Source organism: Ranitomeya imitator, chromosome 4, assembly GCF_032444005.1.
Source record: "Ranitomeya imitator isolate aRanImi1 chromosome 4, aRanImi1.pri, whole genome shotgun sequence".
Lineage (NCBI taxonomy): Eukaryota > Metazoa > Chordata > Amphibia > Anura > Dendrobatidae > Ranitomeya > Ranitomeya imitator.
In genome coordinates, this window is record NC_091285.1 from 13,538,218 (window position 1) to 13,556,696 (window position 18,479).

The window sequence follows — 18,479 nt, forward strand, 5'->3', positions numbered from 1 at the left end:
CCGCCATACAGCAACCATCTCATTACGAATCAAGCAATCTGACGCTGCCATACAATGCCTACATAATAAGGTTACACAATGCTAGCATATCGGTCCGTAAATAATACCGCCATATAGTGCCGAAACAACATTAAAGGAGGACGTCCTGCCAGCCTCGAATGAAGGGCACCACGTGGCGGAGGTTTTAGCCAAAAGTTTTTAGTTTGGCGGCATTAAAAAAAAAAAATGACCGTTACCCACAAACCCTCCGCTCCGATAAAGTTTTCCGTTCCTTACACCCATTAAAAAAAAAAAAATAAATAATAGTTTTGCAGCCGCCTCTAAATTAAATCCAAACTTTCCTTAATGTGTCCCCTTCACCTCCCCCGCCTCCCGCCTTAGCCGGTGAGACGGGAGCAATTACTCGCCATTTCCATCCCGTCTATAGAATTTTGGCGGAGAATTGGCGCTTTGTGAATCGGCGCCAAGACGCGAAGAAGACGACGGATTGATTTTCCTTTTTTCTTTCATTGTCTTACATGAAGGATCCGGGGGACGGCGCATTGTTAAAATATTCACTTTCGCACTATAGAGTAATCTCGCCGATCCGTAAATCCTACTAATGTCGGCGGCACTTTTCCGTTGTCTGCGGGTATAAATGGCGTACGCTCGCCTTTGTGTGCGCCCGCTCTCATCCTATCTGCCAGGTAGAACATGTCACTCCTGCAGCTGGCAGGTTAATGAGGCGGCACAATAGGCAGCGCCTCCGGGCCATCTATTGTCTCGCCAGTCATTAGATCCCTTCTATCAGCGCTCGCCGCCGTGAATAGGAAAAGCCGCCACCGATCGTCCCACACAGACCAACCACCGACTCGCAGGTTTATCGCCAGCTCTTAATTAGCCCAAGTTTAAACTGTCAATTATCATCGTATAAAAAACCTGGAGCAAGTTAAAAAAAAAAAAAAAAAAACTTTTTTTTTTACCCTTTAAGGACCTATTTTTTTGCTATTTTTTTTTTATTTTATTTTTTTTTTATCATTCATTATTGCCTTTTAGAAAACTTTTTTTTATATCGGGATTTTTTTTTTTCCTGCACTATGTTTGTTTTTTTTTTGTTACTGGTGTAGTATAGAAAAAACTTGTATGTTTTTTGCATTGTTTAATTTTAATTCATTTTAATTTTTTTCAGATTTTCTGTTTCATATAAAAGTTTTTATAAAAGTACTACGTTTGTTTTTCGCATTGTATTTTATAGTATAAATTTTTTTCACATTTTCTTTATTTTTTTTTCTGGTGTAGCATAGAAGAAAAAAATTTTATATGGCGATTTTTATATTTTTTTTGCATTGTATTTTCTTGTTTCATTTTTTTTTAATTATTACTTTTTCTGGTATAGCATAAAAAATACTTTTTTATATGACTTTTTGTTGTTTTTTTTTGTATTTTCCTGTTTAATTTTTTTAAAATTATTGTTTTTTCTGGTAAAGTATAAAAAAATACTTTTTTTATATGACAATTTTTTTGCTTGTATTTGCATGTTTAGATTTTTTTATATTTTTATCATTTTTTTCTGGTGTATGGAAAAACCTTTTTATATGGCAATTTTTATTTTTTTGCTTGTATTATCTTGTTTTCATGTTTTTTATCATATATTTTTTCTGGTGTATGGAAAAAACTTTATATGGCGATTTTTGTATTATTTTTTTCTTGTATTTTCTTGTTTAATTTTTTTATATTTTTTATCATATATATTTCTTTCTGGTGTATGGAAAAATCTTTTATATGGCGATTTTTATTATTTTTTTGCTTCTATTTACTTGTTTAATTTTTTTTATAGTTTTTATCATATATATTTCTTTCTGGTGTATGGAAAAAAACTTTTATATGGTGATTTTTTTTTTTTCTTGTATTTTCCTGTTTAATTTTTTTATATTTTTTATATATTTTTTCTGGTGTATGGAAAAAACTTTTTATTTAGAGATTTTTATTATTTTTTGCTTTTATTTTCTTGTTTAATTTTTTTATCATTTTTTTCTGGTGTATGGAAAAAATCTTTTTATGTGGCAATTTTTTGTATTTTTTTTTACATTGTATTTTCTTGTTTAATTTTTTACATTTTTTTTTTTATGTAGTAAAGCAAAAAGATTTGCAGGATCCCGGTAGAGACCATTGTCGCCCCACCTAAGCCCTACGGGAAGCTCCTTTTACCTTTCCCAACACCTGCTCCGATTAGGCCGGGTGCAATAACTATTTTTTATTTTATTGATGACACGTTCCATTTTTCTTTCCAAGTTGGTACAATTGCAGGGGAATCACATTTTTTGTACTTTTTACTACTCACCTAAGAAAAAAATTGTGTGTCATTATTTTTATTTTTCCTCGTTTGTATTTTTCATTTATCTTTTTGTTGGGATAGTTGTAGGGTTTTTTTATACCATTTTTCACTTTTTATTCAGTTTTTTTGAAAGATGGGATTTAAAAAAAAAATTACCATTATTTTTTTTATACTTTTTTGCATCAAGTTATTTGTGTTTTTCAGTTATCATTTTGTGTTTGTTTGTTTTTTGCAGGGAAAGTTGTAGGTTTTTTTTTGCATTTTTATACCTTTTTTTCTTTATATTCAGTTTTTTTGGAAGATTTTTTAAAGTTTCTGCTTTCTTTTTATTTTTCCTTTTCTTTTCCTCCTGGACTTGACCACATGATCCATCTGATCACTTCTATAATACATTGCAGGACTGGTGGGGAAAATGTAAAAAAATTGATATTTTAGGCCTTAGATGCTAAAAGAGTTAGTTAAAAAAATAAATAAATAAAAAGTTATTACGTGTCCATAGGCTTTCCCAACGATCAAAACGCCCTCGATCCCGAGATTGGGGCTCCTTGAATGTTGTACTCGTCTTTTTCCGGAAATCCCATTGATAATGAATGGGTGTGAAGGCTGAGGCTGGGCATGCAGTCCCAGTAGTCGGACCCCCAACGATCAGCACATAATCAGATATCTCTTTTAATAGATATTTAAAAATGTCAGACCTGAGATCTCCCCCTCCCCTTGAAGTATATACCCTTTGGCACCCTGCGTCTGTTTTGTGGAGGCGCCAATGGGGAGATAGAGTAAGCTTTTCCTTCTAACTGCTTAGATGATGTTGATACTGGAAAGATATATATCTTTGCACCGTGTTAGCCAGTAGATAGAAAAATATTTAGAATTGAGTGTCCTCAGTGGCTGATACCTTTTAATGGCTAACTGAAAAGATGGTAACAAATTGCAGCTTTCGAGACTACACAGGTCTCTTCATCAGGCAAAGACTAAAACAAATTCTGAAGAATCACATATTTATACACAACATAGCACAGAACTGCCCTTATGGGAGAGTGATAAACAGTTGTGTCCATAAATTTTGGAAAGTTCCTAGATTAGGAGTGAATGTTTTGTTGTCCTCTGATTGGGGTCTGATTCTGTTGCGATGACCCCACATGGTCTGAAGTGCAAATTCCTTAATTGATGTAAAAAGACATAAATCCATGCAACACATTCATTCCTGCACTGAGACTGTCAAAGGTCGTCATAAGTTTATACTCCCAGATTCTCCTGTCTCTCTGAGATTTGAAGCTACCTTTCAATACAAGTAATTTCAGGTCCATGGCATACAAAAATGTTTGGCCACAGGTAGATCCATTCTTTTTTCTTTAATTGTATGGCGGTGAGAATTTATCCTTGTTCTCAGTTTTTGCCCTGTCTCCCCAAAGGACAAGGGAGGTGCAATAGTCATGATGAACCCATCAGACTATATGACGGAAGCAAACAGACAACTTATGGACACACGCTACTACAAAAAATTGGAGTCGGATTCTACACAGGACTATTACAAGGAACTAAACAAGTTGGTATCTTGTCTGCCCGATGAATCCACAAGAGCCGATGACCTGATACCAGAAAGTCCAAGAACAGGGATATTCAACATGCTTCCCAAAATCCACAGATCTGGAATACCAATTATCTCATGTGTGGGCACCTTACTGAGCAGGTATCTGGATGGGTAGAGGGTTTTCTTAAACCCCTGGTAAAGGATACACCCAGCTTCATTCAGGACACAACTGACCTATTGAATAAACTATCAGCAATAGGTCTTCTACCAGAAGGAACCATCCTGGCCACCATGGATGTGGAATCTCTGTACTCCAATATCCCACACCAGGATGGATTAAATGCCTGCAAAGTCTTCCTGGAAAACACAGGGACTGATGCAAATTCTGTGGTGAAACTTATAAAATTCATCCTCACCCACAAATATTTTGAATTTTACAAGAAGATCTATCTACAGGAGACTGGCACAGCGATGGGAGGTAAAATGGCCCAACAGTATGCAAATCTTTTCATGGCCAAGCTTGAAAGCTGGGCGGAGTCTGAGCCGCAGCTAAAGACGTTCCATGAAGCAGTTTAATCAATTTCATCCCACCATCAACTTGACACTCAACTACTCCTGTACTGAAATTAACTTTTTGGACACCATCATTAAGCTGCAGAACAATAAAATAGAGACATCCCTGTATCAGAAGCCAATCGACCGTCCAACATGGGACAGTTTCCATCCAAAACATAAAAAACTCCATTGTCTACAGCCAAGCCATCAGATACAATCGTATATGTTCCAACCCAATGGATAGGGATGAACACCTTGGTCGCCTCAGAAAGACCTTCTTGAATCAGGGCTACCATCCAAGAACAATTGAAAACCAGATCACAAGAGCCACCAGAATATCAAGGAATCACCTGCTACATTACAAAGCTAAAGAAGAAAATAACCGGCTGCCTCTAGTAGTCACCTACAATCCAAATCTGGGGGTGCTAAGGGGAGCTGCACGGAAATTGCAACCTTTACTGCAAAAAGATGCCCGATTAGAATCCATTTTTCCAGACCCCCCACTACTGTGTTTTAGGCAGCCCCCAAATCTAAGAAGCATCATTGTCAGAAGCTCCCTGTCCTCTCCAACAGCTGCAGGAACCTTTCCTTGCAACTAGAAAAAATGTAAAACCTGTCCATTTATAATGACCATGGACAAGATAAAGATCGCCAATGAGATACCAGGTACCTTCAGCTGAGTCACTTCTAATGGGGTGTACTTAATTATTTGTACTAAATGTTGGTCTGTATGTTGGTCTGTATGTGGGGGAGACAGGGCAAAAGCTTAGAACAAGAATGAATCCTCACCGCCACACAATAAGAGAAAAAAGAATGGATCTACCTGTGGCCAAACATTTTTGTATGCCTGATCACAGCACCATGGACATGAGATTACTTGTATTGAAAGGTAGCTTTAAATCTCAGAGAGACAGGAGAATCTGGGAGTATAAACTTATGACAACCTTTGACAGTCTCAGTGCAGGAATGAATGTGTCGCATGGATTTATGTCTTTTTACATCAATTAAGGAATTTGCACTTCAGACCATGTGGGGTCTACGCAACAGAACCAGACCCCAATCAGAGGACAACAAAACATTCACGCCTAATCTAGGAACTTTCCAATATTTATGGACACAACTGTTTATCACTTATCACTCTCCCATAATGACAGTTCTGTGCTGTGTTGTGTATAAATATGTGATTCTTCAGAATTTGTTTTAGTCTTTGCCTGATGAAGAGACCTGTGTAGTCTCGAAAGCTTACAATTTGTTACCATCTTTTCAGTTAGCCATTAAAAGGTATCAACCACTGAGGACTCTCATTTCTAAATATTTTTAGATTATGTTGATCATCATTGATCACAATGTCTAACGGGTTGACCAGCCATAATCTAAGCCGGCTAACAGTCAAAGTATTTTTCTCATTCATGCTTTACTTACCCTTCCTAGGGTCCAGCACTGAGTCTTTTAATTATCTACATTGCTACATCCCATAAAAGCGCTGCAGACAATCGGTGAGTTCAGTGAAGCTCAGCGATTAGCTGCAGCGCTTTCGACGTTACATTAGCGCTGCAGACCATAACAGACACTTGGAAACTAAGCATTGCGGGATATCATCTTGAGAACTCAACCAGGGTGACCTTTCTATGACCGTCCAAGGAGTTTGCAGAGTTTTTACCTTTCCGCACACGGATAAATGCAAAGAACATTCAGTTCTGTCTTTTCTCTGGAGATTCAAAGCTGTGAGTCCCGAACATTTACATTCTAATTTCAATTGTATTTTTTATTTTACACTCTTTCTGTATCTTTCATTAATCCGTTTTTTTCCTTCATTGCGTATTATTTATTACGTTTTGTGTGTGCGGTTTTATGTCCAACTGCATTCAGATTCTGATTTATGGCTGCTGTGTTCCAAAGTCAAAGACCTCTCGCTGGTTCTTATTGGAGAATTAAGCTGAAAATTATGCAAACAAGAGATTTAAGATTTATATTTAGCCAGCAAATCCTGCAATAACGTGTTTAGCTTTGTGTGGCACAGCGGTAGGAAGAAAATGGAGGCTCTACAACAGCCCTGAAGGTTCAAGTTTTGCTTCTTGAATGCCATTCAGACTTTAACTAATGTGCTTCTGTGTGTCACTGTTCCAGGAAATAATGTCATGCGGACCATCCATGGAGTGGGCGAGATGATGACGCAAATGGTTCTCAGCAGGGGCTCTGTTTTGCCCATGGCGGTACCTGATGTTCAACCTGGGCTCCACTCAAGCAAGCAGCCGTCTGATAGTGAGGATATCACCGTTATGGACACCAAACTAAAAATCATTGAGATCTTGCAGGTACAAATTCAAGTTTTCCTCATTTTTGTATAAAACCCTTTCACTGTGTGATATATCTGGTACAGCGATGGGGTCAGTAATCGCTCCAGGTGCAGAGTCTGCTCAACCTTTGTACAATATATTAAAAACTCATTTGATTTATGATCCTTCCCATTTCTTATGATAAAAGAAAGGATAAGGGTTAGATCCTGAGTGTGAGTGGCTCCTGCAGACACATCTAGGGGCTATGCTATAGAGCCCTTATGTCTGTGTAAGCTTAACTGCACATTGGCTGGGAATAGCTGAAATAGTTCCTGTTTTAGGAGGAAACTTTTGACATGTCATAGTAGTAGTCCTGAAGTTTTGATCGAAGGGGTCAGGGTGCTGAGACACCATGCTTTCGCTGGGGTAGAAACTCTCAGCAAAGTAGTCTATAGTGCTCCTGCCTCCTTCATTTAGCAATTGTGGTTTTCCATTGTTTTAACTTTCTGACACGTCACTAAGAATGTCCATTGGTCATTTTTTTATTTTTAGTTTGGATAGCTTCAACATTTTGTGCAGGTCATTTTCATAATATATCTTTCTTTCCCAATACTCAACACAGACTAAAATGTCCATGATATTCTTTGGTATGCCTGCAGTCACCACTAGAGGGAGCTTGTGAGTTTACTGCATATAGATTATGCATTGAACGCAATATTTCTGTATACAGGGAGCTCCCCCTAGTGGTGACTGCAGACAGGATCTTATCATGTATCTCTGTATACAGGGAGCTCCCCCTAGTGATGGCTGCAGACAGGATCTTATCATGTATCTCTGTATACAGGGAGCTCCCCCTAGTGATGGCTGCAGACAGGATCTTATCATGTATCTCTGTTTACAGGGAGCTCCCCCTAGTGGTGACTGCAGACAGGATCTTATCATGTATCTCTGTATACAGGGAGCTCCCCCTAGTGGTGACTGCAGACAGGATCTTATCGTGTATCTCTGTATACAGGGAGCTCCCCCTAGTGGTGACTGCAGACAGGATCTTATCATGTATCTCTGTATACAGGGAGCTCCCCCTAGTGGTGGCTGCAGACAGGATATTATCATGTATGTCTGTATACAGGGAGCTCCCCCTAGTGGTGGCTGCAGACAGGATCTTATCATGTATCTCTGTATACAGGGAGCTCCCCCTAGTGGTGACTGCAGACAGGATCTTATCATGTATCTCTGTATACAGGGAGCTCCCCCTAGTGGTGACTGCAGACAGGATCTTATCATGTATCTCTGTATACAGGGAGCTCCCCCTAGTGGTGGCTGCAGACAGGATCTTATCATGTATCTCTGTATACAAGGAGCTCCCCCTAGTGGTGGCTGCAGACAGGATCTTATCATGTATTTCTGTATACAGGGAGCTCCCCCTAGTGGTGGCTACAGACAGACAGACTTTTACCATGTAACTGTGACTGCAGGGGATTTTGGAACCTGCACTATAACCGTGTCTGTTGTCTTTCAGTTCATTCTCAGCGTCCGTCTGGATTACAGGATTTCCTACATGTTGTCTATTTACAAGAAAGAATTTGGAGATAATGGGGGCAGCATTGACAATTCGACAGCATCGACCGTTACTCCACTCGATACTCCGACTCCGTCAGGTGAGGGAATTAGCGGCCTCTTTATTTGTTACAATTAATATTTCCCACTTTTCCTGACTCTTATCTGTGACGGTTTTGCAGCGGTGGTCCCAGATATTGATGAAATCGCAGCGCTGGCGGAAACCATGTTCGCGGGAAGGTGAGTCTGAGATAATGTCACCCGCCAGCTTGGCCAATCCGAATTACTGAATATTTTAAGCCCCACCCACATTCCAGTCAGTAACTCCCCCAAATTCATTAGCAGCACCCATTTTATGCTATTGTAAATAAACTCCGCCCCCTGGACTCGACTGTGATTTCTGTGTCACATCCAGTAAAGAGAAGAATCCGGTGGAGCTGGATGACGAGGGCGGCAGGACCTTCCTGCGAGTGCTCATCCATCTCATCATGCACGACTACCCACCGCTGCTCTCCGGGGCCCTGCAGCTTCTCTTCAAGCATTTCAGCCAGAGAGCCGAGGTCCTCCAGGCCTTCAAACAGGTGGGAGCTGCCATATTATCAGTGTTGTACACCTCCCCTAGTATCCCCTGCTCTGCCTTCTGCTACAGTCAGTAGAATTAGTTTAGCAGCTTTGGATGCGACTGGAGTATATACAATATAATGTACAGTATATTTCCAGTTACAGCCAGTATAATATGCAGTGCAGCTTTGGTTGTGACTAGTGTCACAGTGACATGGCAACGCTGCTGAATTTATGTTGAATGCACACATGACTAAAGATCTGCAGACACCTTGAATTTCAGGTCCAGTGGATTCTGCCGAACAGTTACAAAAAGTTCAGGTTCAGGTTCTACAACAATACCCGGACCTAAGGCTAGGTTCAGATTGCGTTAGTGCAATCCGTTTAGCGCCTAGCGCTAGCGGATTGCGCTAACGCAATGTTTTGTAAAGGGGTCGCGTTAAACGTCCCCGCTCTTGCAGATCTCCGATCTGCGAGAGCGGGGAACGGACCTCGGGCGCGCCTCGGACGCTGCAAGCAGCGTCTGCGGCGCGCCACAAAACACCGGCACATCGCTAGCGCGTGCCGAAAATGGCACGCGCTAGTGATGCGCGTCCCCATTGCTGTGAATGGGAGCGCTAACGGACGCGTTGCACGGCGTTAATTTCGCCGTGCAACGCTGTCCGTTAGTGCGGTCCCATTAACGCAATGGGAACCTAGCCTAAACCTGAACATTGACCTCATTCACTTGAATGGGGGGCCCGAACATCCAGTATTTGCCCCAATGACAAGGGCATGACAGCGCGGCAAACATCGCTTCTGTTCGACGATAAAATCATGACCAGCGTGAGGGCACAGCTGTGATCGGAGGTATAAAGTTTACCTCCAGTTACTGGTGTCGGCTGATAGGACTACTGCTCCCATCGCCGATGCCTGCTGCTTCTAATAATAGTGAGAGCAGGAGCGACTGACGGGAAGATTCATCAGCTGCTCCTGCGCTGTAAGTAAATAATTTAAAAAAAAATCAGTGTGGGGTCCCCCCCATTTTGGTGATGGGAGTATACATCAGCTGGCGCCTGGGCTGGTATTCTCAGGCTGGTAAGAGGCCATGGATATTGGCCCCTCCAGCTTAAAAATAGCATCCCGCAGCCGCCCAGAAAAGGAGCATCTATTATTTGCTCCAATGACTCTTTCCACTATAAGACACCTATCCATTATTAATCCTATAGTTATATGGTAAATACGTAGCCAGAATAAAGTCCTCTATTTGAAATAAAACAAAACGCACTTTTACTTTTTTTTATTTAAAAATAACAAACACAGTTATACTCACCTAATGCCTAATTCCACTGAATCCATCGTCTCCTGTAATAAAATAAAAAACAACAATATCCATCACCTCTCCATTGTTCTGTCCCACGCCGTAATCCATGTCTGGGGGACAAACAGTTTACAACCTGAAGGGTGCCAAGATGCGACCGTCCAGGCTGAGAACCTCTGAATTTTTCCCACAGTTCTGAGGTCACCGCTGTTCACCCCGGCTGGGAACACAGCCTCAGTGACCGGAGGTAACCTTGATGACGTCACCGCTAGTCACTGATGCTGCGCTCTCAGCAGCTCATTGACCAGTGGGGCTTAACCTGGATGGTTGCATCTTGGCACCGTTCAGGTTCAAAATTATTTTTCCCCCCAGACATGGGACAGAACGACAGACAGGTGAGGGATATTGTTTTTTATTTTTGTTTTTATTACAGGAGACGAGGGATTCAGTGGAATTAGGCATTAAGTGAGTATAACTGTGTTTGTTATTTTTAAATAAAAAAAAGTAAAAGTGTGTTTTGTTTTATTTCAAATAGAAGACTTTATTCTTGCTGTGTCTTTACTTACCATATACCTTAACTATAGGATTAATAATGCATAAGGGTCTAATAGACACCTCTCCATTACTAAGCCGTGAGCTTGAGGTCACCTGACAATACAAAGGTGACATCAACCCCCTAAATATGAACCCCACTTGCCACTGTTACAGGGCAAGTTGGAAGGGCCGGGCAAAGTGCCAGAATTGGCACATCTAATAGATGCGCCTTTTCTGGGAAGCTGCGGCTGCAATTTTTAGGCTGGGGGTGCAATATCCATGGCCCCTTACCAGCCTGAGAATACCAGCCCCCAGCTGTCTGCTTTAGCTTGGATGGTTGTAAAAATGGGGCTGTTTTTTTAAATTATTTAAATAATTGACAAAAAAAAGTGTGGTGACCCCTCTATTCTTGATTACCAGCCTTGTTGAATCTGACAGCTCAGGGTTGCAGCCCTAGGCTATGAGTTTTGCCTGGCTGGTTATCAAAAATACAGGGGAACCTACGCCGTTTTTTTTTTTTATTATTTACAGCGCCGGAGCCGCCAAATGAATATTCCCACCAGCCGCTCCTGCTCTCGCTGTTACTAGCGACAGCAGGTGTCAGATGATGGGAGCAGTAGTCCCATCAGCTGACACCAGTGACCGGAGGTAAACTTTATACCTCCGATCACAGCTGCACGCTCACGCTGGGAACTGCAGCTGTCTGACCGGTTCGGTACGGACGCCGGGTTCGCCCATCTCTACACATGACTACTTTTATCAGAAATAGCGCCATCCTCCGTGCCATGGTTGTATCTGTTATTACAACTCTATGAAGTAAAGGCACTGAGCTGCAGTACCAAACACAGCCTGTGGACACAGGTGGCGCTATTTTCTGAAGAAAGCACCGAGCGAGGTTTATCTTTTAGTTGTTCTGGCAGATTTTACATTCGTGGCCGCTCGCTTCCTTGTCTGGATGTTCGCGGATATTTGGCCGCACGTCGTCCGCTCATGATCACGTACCAGTGTCGCAGGTAAGGGGGCGACGTCTGTGCGTTATAATATTAATCTCGGCTCGTGATGATCTTTTCTGCAGGTTCAGTTACTGGTGTCAAATCAGGATGTCGACAACTACAAGCAGATCAAGGCCGACCTGGACCAATTACGGCTGACGGTGGAGAAATCTGAACTTTGGGTTGAAAAGAGCAATAGTTACGAGAGCGAGGAGCTGGGAGACGGGCAGGCCAAGGACGGCAAAGAGCAGATTAATGAGGTGAATTATGTGCCCCGCGCTCCGCTGTCCATTTCATTTGCTGCTTGATTAAACAAAGGTCTGAAAATGACAGCGACAAGTCCCCTGTATCCCACTGGTGCAATTAGGAGCAGACAGGACGACACGATGGTGTCTGGAGAAAGAGCAGTACATGGCGGTACAAGTTATAGAAAGTTCCATGTCACAGAGGGGTGCTGAGGAACATGACTACTATAATACTTCCCCCCTGTACAAGAATATAACTACTATAATACTGCTCCTATGTACAATAATATAACTACTATAATACTGCTCCTATATACAAGAATATAATTACTATAATACTGCCCCCTATATACAAGAATATAACTACTATAATACTGCCCCCTATGTACAATAATATAACTACTATAATACTGCCCCTATATACAAGAATATAACTACTATAATACTGCCCCCTATGTACGAGAATATAACTACTATAATACTGCCCCCTATGTACAAGAATATAACTACTATAATACTGCCCCTATGTACAGGAATATAAATACTATAATACTGCCTCCTATGTACAAGAATATAACTACTATAATACTGCCCCCTATATACAAGAATATAACTACTATAATACTGCTCCTATGTACAAGAATATAACTACTATAATACTGCCCCCTATGTACAGGAATATAACTACTATAATACTGCTCCTATATACAAGAATATAACTACTATAATACTGCTCCTATATACAAGAATATAACTACTATAATACTGCTCCTATATACAAGAATATAACTACTATAATACTGCTCCTATGTACAAGAATATAACTACTATAATACTGCTCCTATGTACAAGAATATAACTACTATAATACTGCTCCTATATACAAGAATATAACTACTATAATACTGCTCCTATATACAAGAATATAACTACTATAATACTGCCCCTATGTACAAGAATATAACTACTATAATACTGCTCCTATGTACAAGAATATAACTACTATAATACTGCTCCTATGAACAAGAATATAACTACTATAATACTGCTCCTATGTACAAGAATATAACTACTATAATACTGCCTCTATGTACAAGAATATAACTACTATAATACTGCTCCTATATACAAGAATATAACTACTATAATACTGCTCCTATGTACAAGAATATAACTACTATAATACTACCCCTATGTACTAGAATATAACTACTATAATACTGCTCCTATGTACTAGAATATAACTACTATAATACTGCTCCTATGTACAAGAATATAACTACTATAATACTGCTCCTATGTACAAGAATATAACTACTATAATACCGCCCCTATGTACAAGAATATAACTACTATAATACTGCCCCTATGTACAAGAATATATCTACTATAATACTGCTCCTATGTACAAGAATATAACTACTATAATACTGCCCCTATGTACAAGAATATAACTACTATAATACTGCCTCCTATGTACAGGAATATAACTACTATAATACTGCCTCCTATGTACAAGAATATAACTACTATAATACTGCTCCTATGTACAAGATTATAACTACTATAATACCGCCCCTATGTACAAGAATATATCTACTATAATACTGCTCCTATGTACAAGAATATAACTACTATAATACTGCCCCTATGTACAAGAATATAACTACTATAATACTGCTCCCTATGTACAAGAATATAACTACTATAATACTGCCTCCTATGTACAAGAATATAACTACTATAATACTGCTCCTATGTACAAGAATATAACTGCTATAATACTGCTCCTATGTACAAGAATATAACTACTATAATACTGCTCCCTATGTACAAGAATATAACTACTATAATACTGCCCCTATGTACAAGAATATAACTACTATAATACTGCCCCTATGTACAAGAATATAACTACTATAATACTGCCTCCTATGTACAAGAATATAACTACTATAATACTGCTCCTATGTACAAGAATATAACTACTATAATACTGCTCCCTATGTACAGGAATATAACTACTATAATACTGCTCCTATGTACAAGAATATAACTACTATAATACTGCCCCTATGTACAGGAATATAACTACTATAATACTGCTCCTATGTACAAGAATATAACTACTATAATACTGTCCCTATGTACAGGAATATAACTACTATAATAGTGCCTCTCTGCTCAGTAACATGGAGCTTTATACTGCCTACAGTCCTGTATAATGTGAAGTTGCACGCTTATTATATTACGGTTTTAGTTTCTGTGCAGAGTGATGTTTTCCATATTTCGGCTATGTGTCAGCCGCCTCTTTGTACGTCGCTCCCCTGACATTACATTTTACAGTGAAGTCTAATGTCAGCGTCGCGGTATCACAGTAATGTGCGGTGTGTACTGACAATGCGCAGTGACGGCTCCGGACCAGACCTGAGCTGTCATCCTCTTTGCTCTTTAATTGGGACTTCGGAGACTTTGAGGATGAGATGATGAATATCAGGTAAAATATCACAACGTGATGGACGACCTGTGGGTGTTTGAGCTAAACGCGAGATCGTGTCTCCGTATTTATGACGCCAAACGTTCTCATTGTAAGACGCCTCGTCGGGTCGTTCTCATGTCTCGGGTGCCATCCACAGTTCTCAGCATTAATATTACCACATTGTACATACAGGTATAGACTGGAAATGACTTAAAGGGGAACTCTATCCACCACATTTTCTTATATTAAGGACCCCTTTAAGAGACCTCTGACCACCTGGCTTTAAAATTGTAGAATAAAAAAATGTCGAATAGAGATTCCAAACAGTAAAGTTCGGGGTCCTTACACCTACTGTTCAGCCACATACCCCAAACAATGTCTTCACCAGGAAGTTTGTTACTGTTCGGGTTTGGCACCCCCGAACTCCTGGTGTTTCTTGTGCTGTGATGTACGTTACAGTGCAGCAAACACTGCTTCTGATTGGCGGTAAAATTATTACCGCCAGTCATAGATCCGCAATTCCTACTACGCTGTCAGATGACAGCGTGAACACACAGCTGTGATCAGAGGTAAAAAGTTTACATCTGGCCACTGACGTCGACTGATGGGGGACTACTGATCCCATCAGCCTAGGCCTGCTGCCGGTAATAACAGCAAGAGCAAGTGGCGGCTGATGGGAGTATTCATCAGCTGGCGCCTGCGCTATAAATAAATAAGAAGAAAAAACGTGGGGTGCCCCCATTTTTGACAACCAGCCATGCTAAAGCAGACAGCTGGGGGCTTTTATTCTCAGGCTGGTAAGGAGCCATGGATATTGCCCCCCTCCCCAGCCTAGAAATAGCAGCCCAGCAAAGGCGCATCATATTCATTGGAGTCCCCACTCCATAGTTTTTAATTGTTTAAATAAATAAGTAGAAAAATACCGCATGGGGTCCCCTCCCCATTTTTGACAGCCAGCCAAGCTAAAGCAGACAGATGGGGCTGAAATTCTCAGGCTGGTTAGAGGCAATGGATATTGGCCCCTCCAACCTAATAAAAGCAGCACGCAGCTGCCCAGAAATGGCGCATCGATTATTCACTCCAATGACTCTTCCCACTGAAAGACACTTTTCTTTATCGCCTCTCATTGGGGGACACAGGAACCATGGGTGTATGCTGCTGCCACTAGGAGGCTGACACTATGCAAATAAAAAAGTTAGCTCCTCCTCTGCAGTGTACACCCCACCGACTGGCATTATACTCTTCAGTTTAGCTTAGTGTCAGTAGGAGGTGGACACGGGTCTTTCATTAGACCCTTATCTACCTCAATGTGCGTCGTTTTCTTTCAGTTTTCCTCGGAGGGATACAGGGTGAACAGTCACACCTGTATTCCCACAAGCGGACTATGAGTACGGTGTGTACTGCCACCCCGTATCCTCATAGATCCCTCACCAGGACCAAGATCCTGGCACACCAGCGTGCTCAGAAGTCCGGTCCTGGCTCCGTCCCCCACCCACTCGCCCACCAGAGCCTGTCGGTTGGAGGAGACGAGGACGTCCATCAGCCCTGGATGTCTCACCCTCCTTTAAGGTTAGTACGGCGTGGGATGTTTTTTAGGTGAGTATTTCCCCTATCCCATCCCAGATCCTTGTTAGGGGGGGGATTCTTGTTAAGGGCTCCCAGACGGTGACCCTCTCTTACCCGGTCATCGCCTGTATCCTTGCGGCGCGGTCGATTTTTTATCGGTTCCTGGAGTTCCAGCTTTTTCCCCATTCTGCTAGGGCCTTCTGCTCCAGCGCGGGGCCCTTTTCTGGCCGCAGCGCTCTCACCCGTGACCAGCACCTTCTTTCTTGGCAGCTTTTGGCTGCTGTTCGCTCCTTTCCGCGGCGCACTATCAGCGCGGCGGTTTTTCACTGGGCACAGTCCTCAGCGCAGCAGCCCTGCAGTCTATCGCGCTGCTTATCGCTGCAGCGCATTGCTCCGGCGCCGCAGGAGGTGGATCTGCGGCGCCCTTCAGCGGCGCAGCCTGGCAGGCTGCGGCGCCTGTGCCGCCAGCCTCCCGTCGCGGCGCACTGCTCCGGCGCCGCAGGAGGTGGATCTGCGGCGCCCTTCAGCGGCGCAGCCTAGCAGGCTGCGGCGCCTGTGCCGCCAGCCTCCCGTCGCGGCGCATAGCTCCGGCGCTCTATACCGGCGCCGCGGCTCGTTCCCCGGCCGCCGGTTCCTAATTTAGGCCCCGGCTTCGGCCGGGGCCTACTTCCGGTCTTCGGATCTGTCACTTCCGCTTCTGCGGGCGGGCTTTTTCCCGCCCGACATACTATGACCTGCCCACCGGCGCCTCTGCGTCTAGCTCCGCCCCATGACTTCCTTGTGGGACACTCGTCTGGTGTGAGCATCGCTTCACACCACAGCAGCAGCCCTTGCAGTGCCTCACGCAGCGCGCCACGCTCCTTCGCCCGCATCTTCTGTGAGCTCAGCACCAGGGGATTTCTCCACCAAGGACAAGTGGGACATCTTCCAGGACCGGGTCCGTGAGTAGCTGCACTGCAGTCTGACACCCCCCTCTGCCCACTGTCCCCTAACCAACTGGCATCTTCAGGGTCCCTCAAAATGTCTTCCTCTAAAGGGGGCCGCTCTCGCCCCCCTACTTCTTCTTCATCTACTACCTTAGTCACGTACTTTGCATGTTCGTCCTGTAACAGCAAACTTCCCTCAGGTCAGTCCTCCCCGCTGTGTCAGTCCTGCAGCAACCCGATTGCTCCCACCGCCCAGGATCCCCCGGCTGTTCCGCCCGAGAGTGATCCCCCCATCCCAGGCTGGGCCGCTTCTCTGTCACAATCGGTGGCCGATTTAACACGGGTGTCTCAAACCCTGGTGTCCGCGCTGGATCGGTTACCCCTGCAGACCCCTGCAGTGGCCAGCGGGTCGCATGAACCGCCGCCCGAGCCCTCCTTGATTAGCCACAAAAGGTCCAGACAGGAACGTCGGTCTGAGTCCTCTTCGCGTTCCATCTCGCCGCACGGCCCTCCCCCGCGGTTGGTGTCGCACCGTTCCTCCTCCCCTGAGTCAGGCGAGGCTTTATCTGATGCGCCCTCAGAGGAGATGTCGGAGTTGGATCCTAGCCAAATCGCCACCATGAGTGAGTCGGTCCAGAACCTCATTCGGGCTATAAACCAAACCTGTGGCATTAAGGATCCCTCTACGGAACCCGCAGATCAGGCGGTTTCGTTTAGACGGGCCAAACCACCTTCAAAATTTTTTGCCCCTCATCCTGAATTCGAGGAAATCCTGGCCAGAGAGAGAGAGAATCCGACCAGACGTTTTCAGAGGGGAAAACGCCTGGGGGTGTTATATCCTTTTTCACCAGATCTTACCGCCAATTGGACGGTCTCTCCCTCGGTGGATCCACCTGTGTCCAGGCTGTCCACCAACACGGTGCTCCCACTGTCCGGCGGAGCGTCTCTGAAGGATTCTAACGACAGAGTTATAGAATCCTTCGCAAAATCTGCCTTCGAAGCGGCTTCAGCAGCGCTATGCCCGGCCTTTGCTTCCACTTGGGCCTCAAAATCCATCTCAAAATGGGCCAAGGATCTGCGGCGAGGTATCCTGGACGGGGCTCCTCCCGCGCAATTAGCGGAACTTGCCAACCAGATTTCCCACGCTGGTGAATACCTGGTTTCCGCCTCCCTGGATGTCGCCTCTTGTGCGGCTCAGGCTTCCAGCAATGTCGTTGCCATCCGCCGGACCGTTTGGCTCAAGGCCTGGCAGGCGGACTTGTCCTCCAAAAAGTCCCTCACTAGTCTGCCCTTCCAGGGCTCTCGTCTCTTTGGTTCCCAGCTGGACCAGATCATTAAGGACGCCACTGGGGGCACAAGTTCCCTTCTCCCCCAGGCTAAACCTCGTCGCCCTCCTCCTAGACGGCAGTTTCGCTCGTTCCGGCCTTTTCGTCGCTTCGCTGCGTCAAACGCCTTTTCCCAGCAGCAACAGAGGCCACAGGCACGTCAAGAGAAGAAGGCGGTGTCCTTCAGGCCCACTCCGTCCTGGCGTCCTCGCTATTCCCAGGGTAGATCGTCCAGGCCCAGGACTGGAAGATCCACTTCCGCATGACTCTCGGCAAGACTCCAGCCCAACTCCCAGGTTGGGGGGCCGTCTTCTCCGT

General features: G+C 43.6%; 1 protein-coding gene across 1 annotated transcript in view; it reads left to right on the forward strand.

The window, feature by feature from the left end:
• Positions 1-18,479, forward strand: part of ITPR2 (inositol 1,4,5-trisphosphate receptor type 2) — a 243,430-nt gene that overhangs the window by 102,000 nt on the left and 122,951 nt on the right. Inside the window, exons 22-26 of the mRNA XM_069763093.1 lie at positions 6,528-6,715; positions 8,196-8,334; positions 8,416-8,473; positions 8,649-8,814; positions 11,704-11,880. Coding sequence (XP_069619194.1) covers positions 6,528-6,715; positions 8,196-8,334; positions 8,416-8,473; positions 8,649-8,814; positions 11,704-11,880 — 728 coding nt within the window. The remainder of the gene's footprint in view (positions 1-6,527; positions 6,716-8,195; positions 8,335-8,415; positions 8,474-8,648; positions 8,815-11,703; positions 11,881-18,479) is intronic.